At 38.3% G+C, this 27,264-nt stretch overlaps 1 protein-coding gene across 4 annotated transcripts in view; it reads right to left on the reverse strand.

The window, feature by feature from the left end:
• Nucleotides 1-1,552: 1,552 nt before the first annotated feature.
• Nucleotides 1,553-27,264, reverse strand: part of ANO4 (anoctamin 4) — a 227,228-nt gene continuing 201,516 nt past the window's right edge. For all 4 annotated transcript variants that reach the window (XM_072036113.1, XM_072036105.1, XM_072036106.1 and 1 more), the window contains 11 exons: nucleotides 26,179-26,215; nucleotides 23,575-23,686; nucleotides 22,721-22,778; nucleotides 20,379-20,476; nucleotides 16,899-17,041; nucleotides 15,741-15,893; nucleotides 13,967-14,114; nucleotides 10,559-10,678; nucleotides 8,188-8,293; nucleotides 4,972-5,167; nucleotides 1,553-1,953 (listed from right to left, as the gene is read on the reverse strand). In XM_072036113.1, coding sequence (XP_071892214.1) covers nucleotides 4,976-5,167; nucleotides 8,188-8,293; nucleotides 10,559-10,678; nucleotides 13,967-14,114; nucleotides 15,741-15,893; nucleotides 16,899-17,041; nucleotides 20,379-20,476; nucleotides 22,721-22,778; nucleotides 23,575-23,686; nucleotides 26,179-26,215 — 1,167 coding nt within the window. In that variant the 3' untranslated portion in view covers nucleotides 1,553-1,953; nucleotides 4,972-4,975. The remainder of the gene's footprint in view (nucleotides 1,954-4,971; nucleotides 5,168-8,187; nucleotides 8,294-10,558; nucleotides 10,679-13,966; nucleotides 14,115-15,740; nucleotides 15,894-16,898; nucleotides 17,042-20,378; nucleotides 20,477-22,720; nucleotides 22,779-23,574; nucleotides 23,687-26,178; nucleotides 26,216-27,264) is intronic.

Raw genomic sequence — 27,264 nt, forward strand, 5'->3', positions numbered from 1 at the left:
AATAGTTTTTGAGCCTTGGAGTAAAATAATTTGTAGTTACCACGTATTTGCATCCCAGAGATCTGATCAAGAGTAAGTAATGGTATTTCCACTCTGCTACAGAGAACCAAAATGTGGTGAAAAGGACTGGTGTTCCTCTGTGTGTCTCTGCTTAGTGGCACATAGTAAGCCATGGACAAAAGAGAAGCCTATTGCAAGCCCTTGGTTTATGTGCCACCTGGTATGGCTACAGCACTCCCAACCCACATACTGAAATCCCATCTGAACCTGCTCCTCAGGAGGGTGACTGATTGCTGTTTTATTAAACAGCATCAGTATGGCCTATGTTGCAGCACTCTGTGCTGAGATCCCTGTTTACACTGTAGTCAATACTGCCTTAAACTATCCTGGGTGACCTGTGGCTTCTACCTGTTCTGTTCATGGAGAGAAGACTAATCTTGCTGATTATCCTAGTTAAGAAAAAAATGTAGTGTCACAGAGTTTTTCCTCAGTACTTTGAATTCACATAATTTATTAAAACAGAGAAAACACAAGTCATTGCTTGAAGTTACTTTTTTTGAGCACTTCATTTAACTCTAATTTTGGTATGAAGTGAAAGCTTGGGCTAGATGATATCTGTGGGTCCACAAAATGAGTATTTGCTGGGGAAAATACCTTGCTGTAAGAGGCAAACATTTTTAAACATTGCAGATGACCCTGATAACTATTCCTTTTCTTGTTAGTTCACCTCCCATGATTGCTGCAGAGCCAAGAAGTGACTCTTCCTGCTTTGCTTTTTTTTCTATATACTTGTTACTTTAATTGGCATCACTAATTAAAACAGTTAATTTTGAATAATATTTTCTCTGGGATTATATACTGTCCTCAGCTAGTTGGACACAGAGCCAGGGCCTCGTGTAAAAGCAGCAGGACAATTCTCAATGTCTCCATCATGCTCCTGCACCTTGATCCTTCATCTCTCCCAGCTAAAACTCAACCAACAATGAAATGAAGGATGGCCAAGCCAATTAATTCCACGGGAGCAGGAGCACTCCACACTGTCCAAATTACATGTGGCATCTGTCAGGGTCAAGAGAAAAAGCAAGTGGGAACATTAAAAAGTGAACTAAATACACAACGGAAACAATAATTGACTATGTAAATACACAAAGGATTCACAGAGAGAAGGCAGTGATGGATCCTGGCCCTTTTAGGTTTGCATTTACTTTTGTTTCTACTTAATTGGTCTGTTTGCTTTCTGAACAAATAAGGGAAACAGAAAAAAAATCATAAACACCAAACAGCAAATATTTCATATGCATAATTTATTTTAAAGTTTATTGCGTCACATTATACAAGCATTAAACATGGCTTTATGTTGATGATTTTTTTTAAAGTGTGAAAACTTGACATTCTTCTTCATAGGATTTTTTTCTATTTACAAATAAACAATCTCTCTATATACTTTATATATATATTATATATATATGGTAAATAACATAACTTCCATCAGAAAGACTTTAAATAAAGAAAGAACTGATTTGTAAACAGGGTTTCCATTGTAATATTTGGTGGTTTGAACACAGATGATGTTCTTTACTTAGGCTTTTTCTTTTGTTAAAGTATCCAGGTTGTTCATTTACATTTCTTCTAAGATTTGTAAAACCAATATGGGACAGAATGCAAAAAACGTAGCAAACAGGCTGAAAAACAGTCCCAATATACAGTTTGTTCCTTGTTTTTAAAAACTGGTGTGTAACTGCTCATGAAGTACATGCTTGCTGTCAAGAGTGGTCTATTGAGATCAATCTATGCTGATTGCAGGATGATTTCACAGTAAATCCTTTGATGTGTGCTGTCCTGCTTGCTATGGAAAATGTCTGTGGCATGCATTGAGGTTGCACTTTTTCTCATTCCTTTGAAGGTAGTGCTCTCTTGGAGCTTGAGTAAGTAAACAACATATAGGACTGTCACCTGGAGGTTTAAACAAAACCCATTGTCAGATCAGAAAGAAGGGAGTGACATAAATTCACTATCTAGAGACCATTTAAAATTCCATTTATTATCATTAGCCTATTGCTTGTATTATATTTTCCTAACTAATGAAATAAATAGAAAGAGGTTGTCTTTCCTGAGTGTTCCGCTACATAGCTTTGAAGGACTAAAGGGAAATCTATTCTGCAGCACTGAAACATCAGTGGGGTGACTGGTCAACATTAAGTGACAGAAATGTACTCAGGAACTGCCAGGGAGGTCAGAGCCCCTTTCAGCATCATGCTCAACACAAGCTTGGTAAACAGCCAACTCACATTCTCGGCTTGAAAAGAACAGGATGCAACCTCTAGCAAGGTAGTGTCATGAAAATTCATCACAATGTAGCTATGTTGAAAACTTCTACCAAAAGCAATTTGTATGTATTGTATTTTTGATGCACTTTATTTGTTTTGACACATTATATTGCTGTGATTCCTCCAGAATGGAAGTCAACTTATATTCTACTAGATTTCAATTCGTTCTGTGAAGTTACTGAGATCTCCAGTGACAAAGCTTTATCTTCCTGCAGGAGTTGGCAAAGCTTTGCACTCATTTGGGTGAGACTGATTTTATGCATGACTCACAACTCATTTTACTACTTAGCAAACATTTCCTAAGCTAGTCATCTGTTAATTTAGATATTAAACAGAGGGTATGCAATCTAATCCGATTGATCGAGCAAATTTGGTCTGAATGTGATTTTGCATGGTGATCCTGCTTGAGAGCATCCAGATTGCAAGTGCAATAGACACCCGTAGGTGGTGGATGGTAAATACTAACCCATCTGGCATGTGTGTATCAAAGGATGCCATTGCCTAACCTCCACCCCCTATTTACAGAGACAGAATATCCCCATTTCTGTACTGCCCATATGGGCTGTGTCCACAGCTGCTGAAGCAAAGATGAACAAACAAGTTCACTTGCTTGTTAGGCAGAAATACACCCCATAACCATTAGTTGTCTTCCTCATTCATTTTGGCGCCAAGTCAACACAGAACAGATTCATCCTGAAACCCCTTCAGTGACTACGCTGCCTCATGGGAACATCAAGCCTGGGCCAGGAGTGCCTGATAATGGGAGCTGCTGTGGCATTTATCCTCTTCAGGTAGGATGACAGTCATTAGTTGAGGATGTACCTTATTGCAAGGAAGCAAAGGGTAGGCAGGCAGTGGCTCTACAGAGATCAGGGTGCAAACATTTTCTTCCACTAAGACGTATTACCTTTTATTAAAACTTTCTTTCCCACAGAAGTAGCACAGTTCTACCCTGCAGTGGAAAGAAGCTGATGGATCTAATTTGGCAATATGTGCAAGTGGTCCTGATGTCTTGTGGAGTCTGAGGCATCCGACCACTGTGTGGTCACTCCAGAAGGGCAAATTTTAGCCCTTCTGTCAAATGGTTTCTAGAGGAACTTGTAGGAACAATTTGCCGATTTTTCCTCCTTCTTAAACACCTTCAGACTAACAAGGTCAATATTCCTTGATATTTCTGATGGAGCTCCAGTCATTTGGAAAAGGGTAAAGTGAATTGATCGGCTCCAGGACTTTATATCTAGCTGTATCATCACCAAGACGTACATCTACTTCCACCTGTCTTCTTACAGTCTTGGCTTTTGAACCTCTTCATGAAGAAATGTTGTGGCTGAGTATGCCACTGCACATTCTGCAATAATCACTTTGAGACAAGAGGTGGTAGGGCTTTCACAACACTCAGTCTTTTGATTCATGTTGCTCCATCCAACACTTCAGCAGTCTTCAGACTTACAACTCTCCTATTTTGGGCTAATGGTCAGCAAATTCTTTAATTTCTTAATGCTAAATGATTTGCAAAAGGATATGAACAGTGGCCCATTTTGGCCAAATCTAATTCTACAGCCTGTGTAGAATTGTTCTGCATGAAGGAGTTCAAGCTATTTTGTGTTATCACAGTCTGGTTGTTTCCCACTACTCCCCTCCTTAGATAACAAAGAGGAATAAAGAAAAAGTTACAAGAGCGGAGATTTTGAATGACTGTGTTCTCTTGTTCTGCTGACCTTGTTCATCTTTTTTTTTTTTCTTTCCCCCCCAAACTTAGCTCTTTAAGACAGACTGTCTGCTGTTATGTGTATCGTACACCCTAATTCCTGATGGGGCCTAGGTGTGGTCTGGTGATCGACTACATGGGCAATTTTGGGCAAGATGTCCTAACCCGATTTGTTTCCTTCAGACAGTCCCGCAGCTGAAAAGGCACCGTTCAAATATTTAAAACTTGTTACCAACCTTTCACAATAATACTTCCAAATAAGTGACACTATAGTTAGTCACCTCTGGCCACATTTGGATAGCTGTCGGCCAGCACTTCTGCACACAAATTTTTTCAGAACTGTTAGACCAGCTGATTGGACTCATGATCAAGCATATCCTCCTAAAAATACTTAGGTACTGTTGAAGTTATAGAAACAGTCCACATATGTGACTTTAACTGATGGTAAATGCAAGCTAATACAGCTTAGTCCACCATGGGAGAGGGCATCACTGCCATGCATACGCTGCAGGTGCTGGCCACACATGTGGACACGTACTGTTGTGTTGTTAATGTGCAGTCATTGGCTATGAAATAGCAGCCCGGTCATGAGCAGGAGCCATGAGATCACTAGGTTCTGTAAAGCACTATAAGATATATAATTGCTTTAAAGTTCAGGACCCTGAACTTAAGTCATGCATGGGAGCTTCCTGGAAAGAGTGCAGAGACTTACTCATTGGTCTGCTCTGCTCATGGCAATGTTAGCTCTGGAGAAGACTAAGCCTTGTAAGACCCCTAATTTCAAAAGATTTATCACAGTATGCACCATATTAACCATGGGCACACTTGTGATAAGTGCACACAACAGTGATTGACTATTCCTCTTTCACTGCAGAAAACCAGGATTTTTTTTAATAAACAGAATTCCTATCTTCTTTTAAGCAGTTTCTTCCTCACCCCATCATGGCCATTCATTGTGATAAGATTTTCCATTCTTCTTTCTTTCCTTTCTTTCCTTCTGTAGACGTTCTAATTCTGCTTCGTACATCATTTCCTGAATCAGGTATTTTTCTCTCCTCATCCGATCCCTCAGGTCTTTTGGGAGATCTGGGATTAAGTAGGAAATCAGGTGCTTTATGCAAAAGACAAGGTGCTGTGGAAAAAAAAAAAAAAAAGTGAAGAATGAAAATCTTAAGAAAACAAGTACTTTCCATACCTCCTGAAAACCCTTTCCTTCCAATTCACATAAAGATGCTGTGTTGGAACTAAAGCATTACTAAATCTGAAGAAACCAAATCATGAAGATTTTCCCCCGCAAAAACTCTGAAGTCAATGAACTATGGATCTCAGCAAAGGTCAAGAGCAGCTCAGCCCAAATGAAGCCTCGAAACTGTTGGATGACCTCTGTGTTCAAACAGTAAGGTTGTCTGGGCAGGGACTGGTATTAGCGGATTCCTCTGCAGGAGGAGGAAGATCAAATGATATAATACTTCCCTGTTGCTGGAAAACCATTGCATCAGTACTGGAAGCAATGTTACCCATACAAAACAAAGTTGTTTTTTTTTTTTTCTTTTTTTTTTCCTTACACTGTGTATCTCTAATCCAAAGGCATATTGCTATTTCTTAAACATCCCAATATCCCAATTAAACACAAGGTGATCTTTTGTCCCTTGTGTTTTAGGCATGCCACAGCAAAGCTTGAGTGTGATAGGGGAGGACAGCTCTGGTGTCCTCTTTTGATTGATCAAAGATGGTGCTAGGAGATTTACACACTTGAGAGGAGGTGCTGAGAAACCCAAATCCTCTGTCTCAGCAAGAACACTCATTCCAGATCGGAGAAATAAAAGTACTTCTTCTCCAACCAGAACTCTTCCTTTGAAAGGCACTGAAAAGAAAATGTAACATATTTTCCCATATATTCTTCCCTCATGAGAAACAAACAAACAAACAAAAACTCAAACCTTCAATACCTTAATTGCTGTTTGTATTCCAAATCTAAAAAAAAAAAAAAAGAAAAGAAAAGAAAAGAAAAAAAAAAGCTTATTCAGTCATAGCATTTTCACTGAACTCTCGGTTTAGCCTGGACAAATAATTCGTCTTACAGTGATAGGAAGTACTTTTTGTTTTTGAGGGAGGCCAAGATAGCCAGAAATAATTACATACACTTGCTCTAAAGTGTCAAGTGGTTGTCTGAGCTGAAGTAGTTACTTAATTTGTGGAAAAACAACAACAACAACCTGTCTTGAATCTCTTACCTCTTAGTGCAATCTTCTACCATAACTGCTGTGGCAAACACAATATGTCTATCAGTGTTTTCCATAGCGAAAGACGGGTATTGTTTCTGCTGCAATTACCTTTATGATTTCAAAGAGATATTTAAGGAAGTGATTTGCAGTGCCAAGAAATGGAGTGGTCTCTGCTGAGGGAGACAGCCATGAGCCACTCTATGGCTTTGGCTGGAGCAAAACAAAGTCAGTTCTCTTGTGCAAGCATTGGGCAGATCCAAAAAGCTATTCCACAATAGGCTGCACATTTGGCTGGGCACCGAGACTTCAGCAGGACTGATTTGTTTTGCTGCAGTTACCTTTGTCCTTATTCCATGCTGCCTTTACACAGCATCACAGAATGGTTCAGGTTGGAAGGGGTCTCTGGAGGTCATCCTGTCCAACTCCCCTGCTCAGGCAGGGCCACCTGGAGGAGGCCCATGGAGCCAGGACCATGTACAAATGGCTTTTGAAGATCTACAACAACCTGTATACCAGGTGCCTATGTGTGTCAAAAAACTAGTCTCTCTTCAGTTTTAAAACTCCTTAGGCTGACCTGCCAAGGCCATTCTTGTAGTCCTTTTTGGGAAAGGGTACCCTCGCTCTCAGTATGGACAGCTCAGGAAACAAAGAGATGAAGCCCACCAGGCCTCTATGAAATCTTTCCCCACCCCTAATGTTTCCTTGAGCATGGCAGAGTTCACAGAAAAGCTGATCTACATAAGACTGGTCTCCAATTAGTTAGCCCATCACGGGGCAAGGAGAGATGCCAGCCTGTGATGCTGTATTCCACCTTTATTTGGGGAGGGCTGAAAACTAGAGTCAGGGGAATTCACTTGGACTTCTGCTGAGCTACCAAGACAACCCAAGGCAAGAAATAATCTAGAAGAGGTTTCCCCTTCACTTTTCTTCTAACTCAAAAGCTCAAATGTTCTGTCTAAAAGAGGTGCTGAATTAATTTACACAGCAATGTGAGTCAGAAATGCAGTATGTATTCATGAACAGTATGCCAATAATTTATGGTGATTACAACTTCCATATCTGTGTTGGAAGCCCTGTTGCTATGATTTCAGAGAAGAGGATTGAGTAAAGAGAAGAAGAGTAGTTATTTTTTGTTGTTGTTGTTGTTTTGTTCCCTGTTTGGCTTCTGCACAGTATAAAATGCATCTCAAACTGCTTGTGCTGAGCACCTGGGTTCTGACAGGAAATATTCAGGCACCTGAAATTTAGGCATTATGAGTTGCACCTCATTTTGTAAATGATCATGGCTTATTTATCTACCTTCCTCTCTCTCTTATTCAAAATCAGGATGGGATTACCAGCCATGTGAAGCTGGGTTTTCTCTGGTTTGTTTTAAATATTTTTGAGATAGTGACAGTAAGTACTAGTATTATGAACATTGGCAAAGGCATTTAATCTTTTTTATCATCTTCAGCTTTGTGATGCTAATCATTCTGTGGAAATGACTGGTATTTAAAATAGAGAAAAAAGTTAAATGAATAAATACTGTAACTTACACTATCTTCATTTTTCACTTGTTCAAATTTTATCTTTTCTTATTATGCTCCATACTACTTACTCACTCACTAGCCCACATACATCTTTACAGCCTAACTAGGGTACTAATGCCAAAACTCAAAAAATAATTAAAAGCATCATTTCTTTCTCCTTTGCACGTCACTGTTATAGCTTTTAAATTGTTGCATTCCCCTGTTTATTAAAACCTAAATACTTGTGACTGTTCAGAAAACAGATAGGAAAATACAAAGCACAATGCAAATAGCAGAAAGTAACACAAGAAGCTTAAGAGGTGGCATCATGGAACAGCTCAATGAAAAAGCTTCAAATGGAAATTTGTTCCATTTTGTTGTTTTTATTATAAAGACTTGTCACCTGAATGGTCACTGACCTCAAATACAATAATGAAAGCCAACCGTGCTGCTAGGACATGCCAGAACTGCAGCGTGTAGCCATAGGGCACTGGGGAGTGAGGAGGATCTCGGTAGTCTCTGTACCTGAAAGACAGGTAAAGTATTTTATTTAGTAAGCTCCTACCCTGCTGCAACATATTTCTATTAACATGAGAATTCCAAAATATTATTACAGAAACAATTTAAAAGTAGTAGAAAAAATGTATTCTCCTTAATTTATTTCCTACATGGGACAGAAAAATCATTATAAAAAATTCCCCAAATCCTATATATAAGTTAGTTTTAAGAAACTAAAGAAAACAAAGATGAACAAAAGAAACAAATTGTTATTTCATCTCTGTTAGAGATAATGCACATTTCTCCCTGAAGATTCACCTTAGATTGCAGAGGGTGCTACACTAAATGAAATACACTGTGTCTTGATGTCTAAGTCAGGAACAAAACCCTATTGAATTGTATTATCTCCAGTGCCAGTTCTTAAATCTGAGATGATCTTCCCTTCTGCAAATGGCACTCTGACTTCATAGGTTAGGATGTTTTACAATATCCTAAGCATCCTGAAAACAGAAGCCCCTGGACAAAAGTCCCAAGTCAGTAGAGTGTGTCTCCATTTTAGGAAGCACACACTACACAGGATGAAATGGGGAAACATTTTATAAACAACCAGAATAGCATGGCACCGTCTGGGTTCTAGATGAGTTAACAGAATATGACCACTGTTTATTTTATTTTATTTTATTTTATTTTATTTTATTTTATTTTATTTTATTTTATTTTATTTTATTTTATTTTATTTTATTTTATTTTTTATTTTTTTTTCAGACAGACTGCCTTCCTGAAAAAGTGCCCACACTACAGCAGGACATATTTCCTTACCTCACTATCAATACCTGGCTTAAAATGCAATTAAAATGACTGATGCTTTAGCAGAATTCAGATGGGCTAAGTAGCTGATAAATGCAGCTAGAGAAAGTAAGATGTTCACTTTCTTTCAAGGGTAGATATACATAACAATTCAGTGTCCCACCAAGAACAGATTTATCTTCTAGAGATTTATGGCAACAGTTTTAATAGCATTTTATGTATGGGATATTGAGGGGACAACTTTTGCATTTATTGATGAGTTTTCTACCACTGGCTTCAAGTGGCAGCAACCTCATGCTTGAAGCTGGGGAAGAAAGAAATTAAAGAGGGAGAAGAAAATTATCAGAATCCAAAAACGTTATTAAAAAGTGTCATGGCAAACTATGTGGAAAGAAGTATTCGGAAAGCAGCTCTGCTCCACAGAAAATATTATCTATGGATTCAACATTGGGAGTATCTTCCTGAAAAATAAGTTTCATCAGAGTCTTAAGTATCAGTTATTTAAATGAAACCATTAATGTCACATACACACACAGCACTCACTATGCTACATCACTTCTACATATTAGTACTAATAAAAATGCCACAATATCACAGGATATCATTAACTTTTGCTGTATCACAGAGTATCGGTTTCTTGAGGTACTCATGAATGTGTATATTAATTTTTCAAAGTGAAAAATACTGGGGCTACTTGTACCTGCAGCTACCAGGACTCTTGCTGGTAAAGTAGTATTGCCATAGAAAAATGGCAACAGTATCTGTCATTTGCTATTTTTGCCTGGGACTCCATTTAAGACTTTGATTCTCTGGACCATTAAAATTAATCAGTTGCAAGTCTCTCATCACAGGCCAGTCTCAGACTGCTATTTCCCCAATCTACTGGCTAATGATGAAGACACAAAGATGATTAACTGCTCATTTTATTCTGATTCAAACCAGAAGCATATGATTACTACTAATAATTACACCTGTAAGCAATGACAAACATATTAACTATTCATCTGTTAGGAAATGATAGACTTGATGTTTCATAAAGGTAGCTTAGGACAGACTCTGTTTATGCCAGACAGACCTGCGAAATAACTCAATGTGGTCACTTCTATGCAATCTTTAGTTGACTTCCTTGTACAGGGTATGATAAAATCTGATTACAACTTCATCTGATATAATCAGTCACCCATTATTGGCCTTTTGATACCATATTTCTCCATGACGGTGGCATCTGATTCAAGCCATGACATTATACAAATCCTGTATTAGGAACATCTCCCAGATATCCACTTTTCAACTTCTTCATCTAAGGAAAGAATAATGTGGGTAACAACCAAGAAGTATGCCAAGTGCATCTTTGAATAGCAGTTTTTTCTTTCCTTTTTTTTTTTTTTTTTGAAGTTTTGAAAATAAGTTTCAACCCAAAATGTACCATGATGTTTCTCCTTTGAAATGTCTTAATGCACAGAGGTATTTTGATCAGATACTTACCTACAGTATTTTAACGGTGAACCAGAGAATTCACTTCCATTTGATGTAGGTTCTGAGCGGTTTTCAAAGTCAGACACCAGAAATACTGATAAACTGGCATTAACATAGCCAACCATACACCTAGAGGGGAAAAATTCCTTTAGACAAGACACAGCAAGGTTTTTCCATTAACTATTTCACCTAGGAGGATGTTCTCTGGGTTTCATGAAATCCGCAGTTTAACTGTGATGCTTATTAATATTTGAAAGGGGTACTGAGGCAGCATGAAAGAATTCTGAATTAGATCAGATAGACAATAAAAGTGAAGCAATGACAGATTTTTATTGGCAAAGATAATGGTGAAGACTGGGACTGGTTACCTTTGAAAAGAAGGGAGGCTTAGAAAATAATGAATGGCACCTAGAAGATAATTAGAATATTCCCACTGTCACCCACTTGGTACAAGCACAAAGGGACATTAAATTAAAAGGAATAGCAATACACCTAAAACAAGCTAAGGGAAATATGATTTTATTTTTGTTTTAAATTTTCTTACAAAATGTCTTGTTGATCAGAGGAACTCATTATTAACAGATCCCAGGGTGGCTGAGCATTGGGAGGGTTAGGCAGAGTTTGGAGAACACTGAGTAGGAGAATGTGCATTGCCTGGAGTTGTAGAAGTCACAAGAAGGCTCAAATTTAGTATTAATAAGGATGAAGAGAGATATGGCACATGCACTGTACTTTTCACTCTGTACTGTTCAAACACATATAAGTCTACATACACTGCTCAGTGTGCTGCAGAGCAGTGGGGATGACAAAGTGATAAATTCCCTGGCCAACTGAGAAGAAAAGACTGCAGCTAGCAAAACCTGAAATAAGCAGCCACATCACCACTGTGGCCATCTATTTTTAGCGCTGTCCCACTGTTCTTGATATACTTGACCCGAATCATCTACAAATCTAAACTAAGAGACTATCAACAGAATTATAAAGGGTTGCCAGACTTTGAGCCTGGGTGAAGGATGGATCAAATCAACCTATCTTCATTTGCGTAACTTATATGCTGCACTGGGCTAATCAGAAAGATATTTAAAACCTATTTTGCAACACCGCAAGAGGTACAATCTTAGCCATCCATGAAACAGTACTACATACTGTCTTTAAATACTGTATTAGAACCTAAAAGATGAATATAATTACCACACAAAACATAGTTAATTCTCTCAAATCAAGGATAGCTTCTAAGTATCCCTGTTGGTACACTTTTGCCAGGCAGTTCTGACCCATGGGGATGTTTAAGACAGCAAGAAAAAGTGATTCTTACACCTCCATTGAGCCAGATCTGCTATAATACTGCTTTAACTTCTAGAAAAAATCTACAGTTATTTAGACACGTATCTGAACTGAGGAATGATAGGTCAGGCAACTGAGGTGTGAAATCTGCTTTTAAAGTATATTTGAAAATCAATTTTGTCCTGCTAAGAACTACTGCGGGTATCCAACAGCCTTGGGTGATCTACACAGATGTTTAAAAATCCACTTTGGCTTGATATGGTGGACTTGGTCTAATACTGTTATCATTACAATTCAGCACTACCAAACCAGAAAGCTTAAATTTGGGTTATTATTTCTGGTTGTTTTGCCAAAGGTCCGAAAAGCTTTAAGAATTTCTCCATCATATCATTTGCTGTACAGTTAGAGTTGACTTTCCCCTCCCCGCCCCCCCTTGTGGATTTTAAAACCTTTCAGAAATTGCATTTAAGTACCACTTAGCTTTGAGTCAAAATCTCCATAGTGATTGGATTTGGAACTTAATTTAATCTCAATATTTTTCTAGTATCACTGGGTGTTACATGGATCTAATACCTACAGATGTCTTGGGAAAGAAAAGAGAACCTGTCTCATGGTTAGTTAATAGCAGGTGTTCTTGACTCCTTAATTTGAGAAAATTCAATATTCCTGTGTATTTTTTAATAGCTTCCTGCTTTTGTAACAGTGTTATGAATACCAATATCCAGAATGATGACATACATAATTTTTATGTTAGTTGGCTCTTCTACAGAATTAATATCTGATGGTTTCAACTGAGAAATTTACTTAGAAAACCAGCAAAGGTGTGATAACACCATACAAGAGTTTTGTAAAAAGTTAAGAGCTTCCTCTGTGAGCCAAGCTACTTTCCCTATGCAGAACAAGTTTCAAAACCAGTGAGTCATTTGATTCCTTACATAAATCAGATTTCTAAAGGCATTGTTTGTGTCCTGCGCATTGGCTCTGAGAAAATCAGTAGCAGGGAAAATTGATGACAGTGCCTCAGTGTCCTATGGATCTTCATCACAGCACAAGCAAAGCAAAAACTGGCACCGGACCAAACGCTTTACCAGCAAAGGGTCTTTAACTCTTCATGAAAATAAATGGAAAATTTCCCCAGGCACCTACTAAAATGCCAGACCTCTTGCAGGACAGCAAGTTAGCAGCATTGCTAATCAAGAACTGCAACACCAACTGCTCTTCTTCTGCCAGTACGGTTAAACAGTATTGACAACCAAAAGATGTCAAAAAAGCAGCGACAGAAGAAACCACTTTCCATAGTAAGGAAGAAAAATCAATCCACCTTAAGTCCAACGGCTGAATGTAAGCTTTCAAGTTAAGCTTGGGTTTCTTTGAACAGCAGGTTCTTACTAATGCAGCTGCTAGCAGATTGTTTACAAAATGTATCTATCTGTGGTCAGCTGGATTCAGTGACCTTCCCCCTGCTCAACAGCCTGGGTTTTACAAGTTTCAATGTAGCAGCTATACTCATACTTACTGGCAGTGTGCGCTCTCTAAAGTAATCTCAGTGTTTACCAACACTGAAAGAAAATCTACTTAGGCAGCAGGGGTTAAGTTCACAAATGTCTCCTGAAAGATGTAATCGAAGGACTCTAGTTTTAGAAGAAAGACAAATTACTTTGCTCTGTAAGTATATCTTGATTTATTAGTTGGGAACTGCTTCATCTTGTTAGACACTACTTTTTGGAACAACACATACTGAATACAGGAAATACAGCTTAATGAATAAGTTTTAAATGCTGATTAAATCAAATCCATAACTGATAAATATCTGCTCAGCTTCAGAACGAAAAGAGGATTTTATCCATGTATACCAGCTAGGAAATGCAACTTGTGCAGCATACTATTAGATATGCCAAATTTCTGCAACAGTTCTGCCATGCTTTCCTTGAATTAATGTCATGGATTATTGTCACTCAGCAAGCCACTCTATGAATATGCAAAGTGTCAATATCTGTGTCTAGTATCTGCTAGCTAAGCACAAACAATACTTATGGGTTAGTGTAATCAGTACATACACAGACGGTACTGTCACATCTATTCAAGAAGTAAGAGATTTTTCATGCACAACTGTTTTCCTAGGGAAAAGCTTACTTTTGTCCAGCTTCTCCTTGGCCTGCACAAGGTCCGTATTTGTAAGCATAAACAAGTCGAGGGATGAAGTCTGATGTCACAGCTATAACAAATGCATTTGTGATAACAGAAAGAATTCCAATGCCTTCCAGAATCCCATACCAGATTCCTGTATAATAAGGAGGGTATGTTAGCTCCAGGAAAAACAAGGTCCAAAATACTTCAAATACTGCATGCTCTGAAGCAGTTGTCCAAAAACCTTCTTATGTAGTTTCTATCAGAGTCACTGACTAAAAATTACTTTTCTTTTTTCTTTTATTTTCAGCAGGACCTCAGAGAACAAGATTTATGTTCCCACTAGGTGGGAATTTTGTTTATCCTGCAAATTATCTCAATGAAGCCAGCAACAATGCTCATGAAGATCTTGGTTCCAGCAAACCCCATAACCCCGTGGACAGTTTTAAACATGGTAAACCTCCTTGCTTATGATGACGGCTATCCAGCCTTTGAGGAGGATCTGCAGTGGCATACGTTCACACAGTGTGTCTGCTGTGAATATATGTAATCTATTATATGCAAGGCCAGAAAGGCCTTGCATATAACATGTGTATGGCTGGTCAGCACATATCTCTCTGTATCAAAATATTCATACCATGCTAATGCTATATTGTGGCACATGGTCCCCGGTATGCTCAGTTTTAACTGCCTGACAGATCTTGTGGTACAGACACAACTCTGATCATGAGGACCATCAGTGAGAAATAATCAAAGGCAGGTTAGATGTACCCATTGATTTTAATGAGGCATCATGCTATCCCTAAAAACTTTTCTGAATAGGGACCAAATACAACACATTTTGAGAAATATCACCTGAATCTGCCTGAAAAAAGAAAAAAAAAAAAAAAAAGCAAAAACCAAACCAAAAACCCAACAACCATTTTTCTGTGCTTTCATTATTTAAATTATATAACTGTCTTTTCAGAAATTGTCTGCTGTGTATGCTGTGTACTGGCTGAACACCTCACAGAGCGACAATGTTCACCCACGAGATTTTTCTCAGACATAGATTTGAGGTAGACGGTAGAGCTCTCTGAGAGCAGAAAGCCTGGGATTCTGCTATTTCATTGGGAGGGCTGCTCTTTTTTGCAGTGCAGTTGGGCAGTGAGGTATCCTATTTACTCCTCCAAAGACATCAGGAATTCAGCATTGGGCAAATAAGTTTGCTTTATTGTGTCCTTCTGCTTTTGCACACTGGAAGGATGGAGGAGATTTATAATCAATATGTGTCCAGAGAGCCCTTGCAGCAGTGTACAGATGAGTGACCTCAAAGTTATGTGAACCCTGTATTTAGCAGTGTAGTCATTCCTCACTGAGGACAAGTAGTCTCTTGTGATTTAGACCCATCCTGTCTCATGCCAGTGGACCTAGTGAACATAGCCACTAAGTCACAGGTGACATTTTTGACCAGGTAAATAGAAAACACACAGTAACCTTATCAAATGATGGCTTCTTTAATTTGACTTTGATGCTTCTGCTGCTCTGTGTTCTGTGTTCAGATAGCGTGTCTGCCACAATAAGAAACCTGCAGAGAACACTGATCACTTCATTAAAGCATGTTGGCTGTTAAGTCACCCAGAAAGTCATTAAAAGATTTTTTTTTTCCCTGCTTTTTTTGGGACAGTCAAATTGTATATTGTTAATGTGGAAGAAGACTGAAAATTCCTTAATCTGCTCTTACTTGAAGTGGTCAGTATTTTGCCCTAAAAATAGCACACACATGTAACAAAGAACTCACCTATATCTTTGGCTCTTGAAGCTAAAGGTCTTCTCCACTGGGTGACAAATTTGTATGCATCAAGCCGAATTTCAATAATGTTGTTAAGTAAGGCCAGAAGTGGTGCCAGTGGAAAAGCTGCCACAAAAATGGTTGTGAACCCAAACTGAAGAACTAGGAAAGAAAGGGAAAGGTCACAGTATAACTATTGAGCTCTAATTCTAAGTTCTCAGATACTGAAGTATCACACAGACGAACATTCCTTATTATGCTGTATTATACAATAACCTTGTGACAACTGTGCAGAACTTCTTTGCCAAATCTCAGAGCAAGGATGACTAAAACAAATGCACATCAGTGACCAGAATGGACTTCAACATCCAGATTTTGTAATTTGGAGAAGAGTTTGGAGGAGGATAATCTATGCTTTTAGAAATTTATACTTGTACTCCAGCACCAACTAGGATCTCAAAATACTTGCAAAGATTAGGGTTTACATTGTAAGTAGGCAGCAGTTTGAAGCCTTATGTAAGTTTCCAGAGGCAGGTCTTCAGACTCCCAAATTTGTCATTAATTTGAAAAGAATTGTGTGAGGGAGAAAAGAAAAAAACTTTCATGATATACACGGTTCAGTCACACGGGGCAGAAATTTTTGTTCTTTAACATTTTTTGCAGCAGTTATTCTCCCCTTTCCTCTGGATAAAGCAATACTTTTAGACAGCAAACTAATTTGTAAAAGTGAGGCAGTAAATGACGGTGAATTTTAAACATAAGCATCCAAGTCTGTTCCATTCAGTTTAAAATAAAAGCCCAATACAGGGAACTTCCTTAAGCAAAACCCAGCAAAGTCCTTCAGAAACATATACAGGTGAAGAGATGGGCTGCTATTTAGAAACCAACCTTCCCCATACAAAGCCAGAATCAGAAGCATGTCATAAATGCGGGATTAGCAAACCAGCAGCAGTGTGGTTAGCTGCATTGACTTGGCTTGGCTCTTAGAAACCCACTCCCATCCCTTACCTGACTTGTAAGAATAAGAACTGTTTTGCAGCCTCTTTGGCTCCATATAGCAATAGTTTAAAAAGTACACCAGCCCACATCAAAAAAAAAAAAAAAAAAGCAAAAAAAAGCAATACCATTAAAATCTAGTGAAAGAGAGAGCTAAGGTCAGTGTCATACTCATTTCTAGGTATTCATCAAAGAGTCCGTAAGCATTCATAGGCTGCAGGTTGTAGTCCTTTTCCCACTGTGGGAAGCTTGTTTTTCTCTGTGTGCCATACTCTTGCCGTAGTTTTCTCCTGGTCCACCAGTTTTGAATTAGCCTGCATTTTCAAATAAATTAAAGAAAACAAGTAAAGACTGTTATTGACTGTTCATTGATAAACTGGAAGAGGCTGAGTGTGCACAACATACCTTGCAGAATGAATTTTCCAATTCATAGGAAAACAGAGCATTACTAATGCATGTGGCTGAAGACACAGTGTAATAGGTATGAAAACAGATAAGGCTGGTGGGATGTTATTAAAATGAAAAAGGGATTTTGACATCTTTTTATTACTTATTTAGCTTATTTTTGCCTATACAAAATGGCAAATCATTTCAGGGTCTGTTTATAATGCAGGATGCAATGTTGTGTGGAGACAGTTAAGCTCTAAATGAGAAACCAGTAACCAGACTGCTAATGATGCTTGATCCCTTCCTGTGTGTGATGGCATCTCTGCATGGCTCTACATTGTGTGGGGGTGGCAGTCCCTGAGCTATCCTGGAAGGGAAGGAGATACCTTGAATGTAATTAGTGTTTGCAGCCAAACATTCAGAGAAACAAGGGGCAGGAAGAAGTGTGTGGACTACTGACAACACGTGGTGGCCAAGAGATTAACGGCAGACTTAAGAGAGCTCTCCATCTCACAGAAGGGGAAGACTGAACTGGACTTCAGAGAAAACATGCTGTTCCTGAAGAAATGCAAGTGTAGGGGCATAGGAGAGACTGAGACAGAATAGAAACGAATGCCCAAATTCGAAGTAAACACCTTTGCCTCTCCAGGTCAAGGAATTGCACTCACTGGGCCAACAAAGGACATGAGCTAAAATTAGCATAGAAAGTCAAACAACACAAGAGCTTTTCTCCAAAATTGCAGTGGGCCCCTTCATCTCAGCAAGTTAGAAGGTGCTGACTCACCCAAATAATTCAGCCAGTTATCAATGTGAAAATAGGCTAAAAAGGCCATTTCTGTGAATGGAAGATGGTTGTGACTGATGATTATGGGCCTTTGCCTCTCTTGTGCTGACTATGAGAAGGTAAGAGGGCTTAAAACTGAATTCCTGCAAAAAAGGCAAAGTGAAGGATGGGGTGGGTGGGAGACCTATACTCTGAGGTGGATCCCAGTTGTTTCCTCCTTTGTGTGAGCAGAAACCCATAACCAGTATTATTAATATTGAAGACTGACAGTAAAATTCGAAGAGATGTCTTTTTACTGATTTATGTTTGAGCAAAATATGAGCAATGTAATGCAATAAGGTTTTAATATTGATATGTGTTCTTCCAAGAATAATATCAACTTGAGATTGCAGTTTCCCACCTCCAAACGAAGCAATCATTTTTACTTTGTTTTCTAGTTATTGCAAATGTAGGTATAGTGCAGAAGAGAAATGTCAAATGCTTTTGAAGGTTTTGAGGTGGTGGTTGTATGTAGCAGAAGCATCACACTGACATGCCAGCATTTGTATGAACACATGGAACGATGAAACAGTAAAGGCCCTTGCACACCAAACCTAGGGGCCTCTCTTTGATACCTTTGAAACTTAGTTTTTAAATTTCGGGTGGAAATTTCAAAACACAAGCCAATGCCATTCATATCAGTGTGAGATGAGACAGCAGACACTGGAGTTCCTGTTGCTAAAGAACGCCTGTAGCCCTGGACAGCACTGGACACTCCTGCTGCACGCCTCCATGTTCCCTGTGGGAGCACACACCAGCACCAGGGCTGGAGTGCCACCCTGAAATGATGCAAAATAGCACTCTTCAAAACAGGCTGCTGTGGATTCTCTTCTAGGACTATCTTATGGAGAAGCACTTCCCGCCATCAGCTTTGGAGTAGCACAGTGCTGGCACTGCCTGGACCTTGGCAGGCAATAGCCAGTGTATGCATGGAGGGGCAGTGATGTTCTAGACTAGAGGGTTGCCTCTAAATCCTCTGGCCATCCATGTGGTGGTGTTGGCTCCAATCATGCCCCTAGCAGAAATAACAGTGTTTTTTTTTCATACAAAGAGGAAATGTGCTTGCCTGCAGCATATCAGGGCTAGAGAGGTGGTGTGAAAGGGCTGGAGAGAAAACACATCTCCCAGTAGAATAGGTTTAAGCTTCTCACATTTCTGTGACTGTGTCATTTGTATTGTGACTCTAAATGAAGGGACAGACTTTACTTAAAATAGTTTATTCCTATTAAAGCACTTGTTCTTAAACAAGCCCCTCTTATCTACTTCTGTCACCTTCTTTAATTCTCTTCAATGCTTATTATTGGGTTTCAAAATCCCTGTTAGTAGGTAGCAGAAAGATCTAATGAGAACTGATAAGAGTCTGGGAGCGGAAAAAGAAGGATCAGTGTTGTTGCTGCTGTTCCCCCCTCCCCACCCTGCTAACTCCTCCAGCCCTAACAGCTGCAAAATCCTGGTGAGAAGCACGCTCGGCACTGACTGGGGAAGGCAGACGAATAGTGAATGTTGAGTACCTTGATTGCCCATTACTCTGTGCATTTAAATCATTTACTCCATTCTCATTACGGCTGGATGTGATCACCGCAGAGGCTGCCCGAAATCACTGCTGCGACACATTCTGCAGTTCAGGCACCAACCTCTGCACTAACTCTGCTGTGGATCCTGCAGCGAAGCAAATCCCTCCGAACTGCAGAACTTTGCAAGGGCAAACTTTCTGACAATGTCAACTCTCTCTTATATTTTCACACTTGCTAATTTCACTTGATGATCTGCCACAGTCTCTAGCATCAACCGTCTCTATTAATCATGCTTATTAAATACTAATCAATAAGAAATGAACCAATAGAAAATGAATAACTGTCAACCTTCATAGCTAGGGCACAGCTCCACAATACCCAGAAGATCACCAGGGAATTTGTCTACATACCAGTCAGTACATTTTTCTATCTCTGAGAGTGCATATGCCAGCAGTGCATTTTTTCCAGCTCATACCTGCCCTTTCAGGCATCTTTTATCACCCAGCAAGGAGAAATCCAATTTAGAATTTCCTGGTATAGATAAAAAATGATACATACAATATTGCCTGTGCAAGGAATACAGTGGTCCTAAAATTATTTTTAAGGAGTTTTGAAACAGGGAATATGATTTAATGGAATCAAGTGCTTCTCACATATTATTTATTTGTAAATATCTATATTACACTTTCCTTTTTTTTCCAAACCATATTTAACATAAAAAACCTACAACAACTATCTCTACAAGCCTGGAAATCTAGCTTAAGAGCTATCTATCTTAAAGGAAATGTTCTATTATAATGGCTACTGTACCTTGTTTTTATGTAACCGGTCACAGAAAAAAAAACAAAAACAAAAATAAAACAAACAAAAAAATAAACTTAGCATCTTTCTGTTACCTACAAAAGCATAGACATTATGTTTACTTACGGGTAGCCCAGTTCCATGAAATTATTCCATGTCTGCTTTAGCACCATTATAATACCCATTTGCATACAGAGATCAATAAGGCATCCACTAGGGTGGCACTACAGAAAAAAAGAGACAAAAGGTTAAGTAGAAATAATGCTCAGTTTTAAGCATTTCTTAAAGAGCAAACACTTATATTAAATAATTTACTTAGAGGAAATTTAATGCTGTTCTGTTTAATATTTTTTATAATATAAACTTATGGGAGCATATGAAACTGTATCATACCATGACCCCTGTAAGCCTATCATCTAATTCTCTGCAGGGGACAGAATCAGCTGAAACAAGTACAGTTTTCACACTAATACTACTAATACGTGTTGTGGTTTAACCCGGCCAGCAGCTAAACACCATACCAGCTACTCCGATAACTCTATCCTAGCTGAAACCAGGACAGTATGTTATGGAATTGAGGGTAGGATAGAGGTAAAGGCTACCGAATATCTCCAAGGATTACAATAGCTTTTAGGGAGTCTAATTATGCTTCAAGTCAAAAAATGAAGAAAAAACTCCTCCTGGCTGCACATGCAAAGAGTTTATGCCTAGAGGATAGTCCTAATACTGTTTATTGAGTACTTATAATGTATACGATTGAGTGGATTCCTGAGAATATTATCTTCTTGAAGAACTGAAAGTCCCTAACTGTCAAACAGCAGTTCTCAGCATCTCTTTCCGAGTGCTTACTTGTTTTAGCCATAGGTCCAGGCCTTGAAGAAATGGTGTTGGTCTGAGGAGAGATGTTCAGCTAGTAAAAAGTTAGGCAATGCCATAAAGAAGAAACAGAAAAGTGCCCAAAACTTTTTGCCCTCAAACAGCATTTTGTATAATTGACTTTGCAAATCCAAACAGTGGAGTCCAAGATATATTGTTAAATCCTGGGTATTACGGGCAAGTGAAGAAGATTACAGTCACAGGACTGGAACTATTTCTCTTTATTTTTTGGGAGAAAAAATCTGAAATTAGTTATGACTCATAAGAAAATGTAATATGAATTTCTAATACATACTGCATTATACAGTTCTCATAATCAGGGTCCCTGCTGAGGTTTCTGTTGACCTCATTGAGTTTCTTTTTAGATTAACAGGGTAGCACAAACACTTTTTAATTAACTTCACTAGCATTATTATTAAATCATCATCCTTCTATTTTTAGGAATCATCACACAAGCAAATATAGCCTAAGAGAGGTAGATGAAGTACTAATGAAGTAGCAGTGATGTTACAGCCATAACACCACTAATGTGCTATGTACACTGTGGTCTGAATATACCAAGGGACGCTGGACTAGGCTGTATCATGTTCTTTTTGCAGCAGCAGCAGTTAGGTCAACTTGGTCTCCCTCAGACTTCAGAGAGATGTTCAGTCTATCTGCCCATTTATTACTTTTTCCTTGAATGTACAGAATTCACTACCTCAAAATTAGGACAGCCTTTTCAAATTATTCATTCTTTGCTAATGCTTGGATGACCTCTGTAAATGAAAATATTTAGAGATTTGGAAGTGTTTGTAAATTCATGTCAGCAGTGTAAAGACCTGCATTTTCTACTTGCCATTTGTCATATATTTGCAAAGTTGTTTCCATTATTCATCTGCAAAGCAGGAAAGAAACCACAGGATTTGATTATACAAACAGCAGCACCTAATGCTACAGGACCAATACAGAAACTGCTGCTGTTCACCTTCTATAACTGGTTTTTGAATTCTGAATGTATTTGCTAAAAAAAAATAAAAAAAAATGGGGGGTGGGGGGTGGGGAGGAGGTTGGTACTTGACTTGCAAAAGTGATCCCTCACTTCTCTCCAATTTCATCTGACTTTGTAGACATCCAGCATTATGTCAATAACTTCTGGGAAGTTTGTTCAGGTGTTTTGGTCAATTTTTAAGTACATTTTATGTATCTGTGCTTTAAATTGTCATTTTATTAATGTAGCTCTCTGGTCAGCAAGGCTAGAAAAGCTGAGAGAAAGAAATTTTTTCAGAAGCAAAAAGTTGTCAGATTCGTATCTGATTTTAAGGATGAAATCCTTCCAACACAAAAATGTAAGAAAAGGCTAAACTATACAAATGTGATGCACAGACTGAAACTGCTAGCATTGAAAGGGCATATATCAATATACGGATGGTTTTGTAACAGATGGTAGAGTGTCAGCAGTGTGGAGTTAGAAAGCATCTCAAAACCCAATAGCACACTCAAAAATACTTAGAATTATGTGTCTGCCTCTGCTTGCATTTACTGCATCCGTGGGCAGCAAATAAATCAGTGTGTAGCTTGTTTCAGCAGCACAGGAGTTAGCAAGGACCCACCTCTTCCAGTCTCCACCGGTTTATCAGCCTTAGGTAGGCACCAGGGTGTCCTGTAAATCTTTAACACACAAATATACATCAATGATGTTGTATGAGCAGTCTGCTCACTGCAGTAGAAGAAAGATCACACTGTTGTTTTAATCTAATGTCACCTTAGCATGACTAACTATAAAAAATGTTGTGCAGCAAAAACGATTTGGGGATTCCTGGAATAATTCACACAAAGGGCTAAATATATTTTTACTTCAATTTTTATGTGAATACCAAGTATTGTGCTGCTTGATGTTCAGCATATGCAGAACAGAGAGGAAATCTGAATAAAACTGCTTATGTCAGTCAAAAAATGGTTTTCAACTGCCAGTCCATTTTCTTATTCAGGCTGTGGTATCCGCCCTTCCATGAAATCAGTATAAATGTTAGTTTTCCCTAGGAAAAAAAATCGGATGGCTCCTAATTCACTGTTAACTGTTCAAATCTCATAATAAAAGTAGCAAAATATTCAGTACTCAGAAAGAAAAAAAGACACGATGTTGAATTATTTACTTACCATACAAATTATACACATGAAGAGAGAACTAGGTGGCCTGCATGCATATTATTGGGGGTGGCATCAGTTCCCAGTTGTGAAATTGCTAAGAGTTAGCATTAAGTCAATATGATGTTAGGAAATGAAAACTACCTGTCTATTTCTGGTCCTTTGAAAGGAAAATAAAACTGCAATTTTCCCACTGAACTAGTAAGAAATTTGCATTTTAAGATGTGAGATAGTATGGTCCTATTTTTTTCATTACTGTCCATCTTATTTCTCCTCTCTACTTATTTTGTGAATACGAGGTTGAAGATATCATTCCTACCTTCCAAGGAAGAATGCTATATAAAAGGTAGAACTGTTCAGGTTGACAAACTGAAAAAGAAACATTTTCAGAGTGAAGCTGTTTTCCCACTCAGATTCGGTACGAGGCTGTTCTGTGAAGAAAGAGAGCAGAGTTTGAGAGGCTTAATCAGATTAACAATTTCACTTGGCACAAAGGCTGCAGGCACCTATCTGAGCTGGCAATGTGTTTGTAAATTAGCCTGCTGATTTCTATATATAAGATGACAGTAGAAATTATATCCAAAAGAAGCACACAGCAAGCTAGCTTGTAAAGCCTCAGAAACCTGTTTAGGTATCTGGGTATGTATATTCCCAGAAGACTGCAAAATAACATGTATAGACTCAGGTTTTTCTCTCATTTCCCACTCTGCAGCCTACCATGATGACATGGATGCAAAGCATGCCACTGTAAGCTGTGTAAGTGCCTTTTGGTTAGAATTGTCACGCTGATCTGAAGTAAATCCTCCTCCTGTTTCTGTTTCATGGATGTGCCTACCATGCTGGCACCTAAGGACTCTATACAGGTATCAGCAGAGTGCCACTTTCCTTGTCCCAGGGAGCTCCTCACAGAAGACAGAGAAAAAATACTTTGCAATAGATGGGTAAGGCAAATGGGAAAGGGGAAGATGTATGCCTTCGCTTCAGCATGGCCCTTAATCTACAGAGTAATCAAAGCAGGAGTTAACAAAACAACTACTCCACCAACACACCACTATCATGTCCTGTAACTGCTTTCCAGTTGGCATGAGCCTGTTTGTTAGTAATACATTGCTATGAACAGGAGTAATCACAGAAGTAGAGGTAGTTATGACAGTTCTGGACATCATAATGGTAGTACTTGTATACATGTATGTACTTCAAAGGGTGTACAAGCACAAAAATGATAAACTAGATTCTCTTTAATTGGAGCTACAAGGAAATTTCCATAAGGAAATTTCAAATAGATGACTCAACAAAAGTGTAAAATAGACTATTAATTAACAACTAGTCTAATAATTTGGAAGTAACTTGTCAAGAAAGCAAAGCCTGTGCATGCCACTACATATATATTCAGCTAAGCAGAAAGAAATGAAGCATTGTGGATTTTTGATGCCAGTCTGTGGAAAGGATAAGTTTGACTTTTACAGGGCTGCTGCAGCTGAAGCTTTGCTCATATTCCTATCAGAGAGAATGGCAAAACTCTGGAGTAACACAGACATGAGCTCCGAAAAGGTCATGTAAAATATGAAGAAGGACATCCTGAATGTAGCTTTGCTGCCAAATCCACTCTGAGCTTATTACACTGATAAAGATCATTCAAATCAAATCAGCTACTTAGGCCACCAGAGTAAATAGTACAATAAATGCTGAACATGGTCAGAACAGCTTGACCCACTGAATCCTCAACACAAGTTCTATCTGCAGAGGCTACAAGAAGCAGACCTACCTCGATGATAACCTGGCAGAAAGTAATCAAACTTCAAGGTCTCTAGACCATGTCTTACTGTCCCCAGGATGTCAAAGGGAAAAAAGTGCATAGCCTACACAAACAACATACTTGAAAAAGTTGTATTTCTTAGCTGTAATTAGTAGATGTCTTTTCCATGGATGCAGAATGACAATAATATTTTAAATATAAGACATAAAAATGAGGAATCTTAATCTAAGAAACAACAGTATAAAATGCTACCTCACACAGACACACTTTGAACACATTGCCTAGGACTTTCCAGATGTAAAAAAGCCCTGACAATAGCTAGCATCAGCTGTTCCTCTAAGCAGAGGTGGAAATCTGTAGTCCTGGTCCAAAATATATTACTGAACACAAACTCAAACTAGTCTCCTAAAACAAATTCTCATACACATTCAATGATATGGTTGATTTTGCAGAACTTTAGCAAGCATCTCATTTCAGGCTTCTTGACATCAAGGAGCCCTTGCCAACTGCCACCAACCACTGCAATCTTCCAGTGTGATCAAGATCTCCAGAGACTGCCTGAGCTGTGGATAGATGAGTTATTTTCTACTCTAGTACTAGCTGACTGTAAAAACAAAGAAATATGTCAACCTTACCCTAGCATAAAGATCACCTTTAAGGCTGACCTGAAAAATTACTTAGAGTACCACTAGAGTTCAGGTGTTGGCAAAGCTGATGAATCACCTACTTATTTTCCCTTCCAAATACTGACCCGCCTACACAGATATGTTTGAGAGTCAGTAAGAATTTCAGTTTCAAGCTACAAATCTGGCTTCCAAAAGTGATTCTTTTGTTTCCAGGTTTCTGCAAAATTTGGGAGTTTGAACATTCAGTCTCTCTGAAAACTTATGCTTCTGCCCCCGTGGTAACAATTTGTTTAATTTTTTACAAGGTAAGGGGTTGGAACAGGAACCAAGGACTGCAGGAGGGTTTCTTGATACTGCTGATTCAATTGTACTATAGCTTAGTTGATACTCTTCTTTATTAAACTTAAGAAAAACTTTCATTCTTATAGATATCAAATTAATCATGACTTTTCATATCTATACAGACAGTTTGAATTCTGTCACAATATAGGGACAAAAAATCAGCACAATATCATTCAACTGTGTATTTAACACCACTTACCTAAATTTGTCAGGAAAAGAGCTACCTTTTCATATAGCTGTAACAGAGAAGAAACAGGCTCTTAGAACATGGCCAACTCAAAAACTATAGTACTGTTTCTAAGTAATTGTTTTTACATGTCAAATCTCACATTCAAATGATCCCTGTGATGCTCTGGCAATGATGATAATAAAACTATATAGTAATAATACAATAATCAGAGAATCAATCAAATAATAGTAATATTTGTAAAGCTTATACACAGCTCTTTTCATCTACAATACATGTGGAAAAAAAGCTGTCACTGTCCCTATTTTATGTACACAGTGAAAAAGGGTTTGACAACTTTTCCAAAACATAAAGCAGAATTGTAGATTGGGATTTTTGTTTTAGTTACTTATGGAGCATTTATCTCACAAAGAAAACCACTCTATGCTCTGGGATGCAGTTTTCTGGTGCCTTTTTGTTTTTCTGTCTTTTTTCCCCCCTTTTTCTTTTTCCTTTTGTTTTCTTTTTCTCTTTCTTTCTGGTGCTGAAAGGAATGAAGTCACTGGGGAGTCAAGGTTCTTCAGAGAAAGCCTTTCATAATCCCTACCTCCAGACACATATCTTACCCTGTGTCAGTGATGCTGTTCTAAATCCTAAATGGCACTTGCTGAGATTAGCATGTACCAAGATCTCAAATTCTCTGTGAAATTGCTAACTTAATAAAGCTTACGAAAACTAACTTGGAGTGTTTCCACTGTTATTGTTTGCAAAGAGCTTTTGAACCTGTAAAGCATACCACCACCACCATAATTATTAATGTAAATTAATACAACCATTTCCATTTGCTTCAAGTGAGGCTATGGTCTGCTCCCACAAAATGCTAAATGTCCTTAATTCTCACTGATGCATACAGGGGTAAAAAACTCCTCATATTCCATGCTCAAGTACTTAATTATTTCTAAATTGCATATAAACAATGTTTCTTTTCATTTGCACTTATTCCTATAAACCATTGTTACTTAAATTGAAGTAAGTACAATTTATAGATTAAACTGACTGCTTAAGGTCTGAAGTTATCTTGAATTATCTCATCTGCATTAACAACCACTTCTTGCTATG

The sequence above is a fragment of the Anas platyrhynchos genome, chromosome 1, assembly GCF_047663525.1.
Source record: "Anas platyrhynchos isolate ZD024472 breed Pekin duck chromosome 1, IASCAAS_PekinDuck_T2T, whole genome shotgun sequence".
Lineage (NCBI taxonomy): Eukaryota > Metazoa > Chordata > Aves > Anseriformes > Anatidae > Anas > Anas platyrhynchos.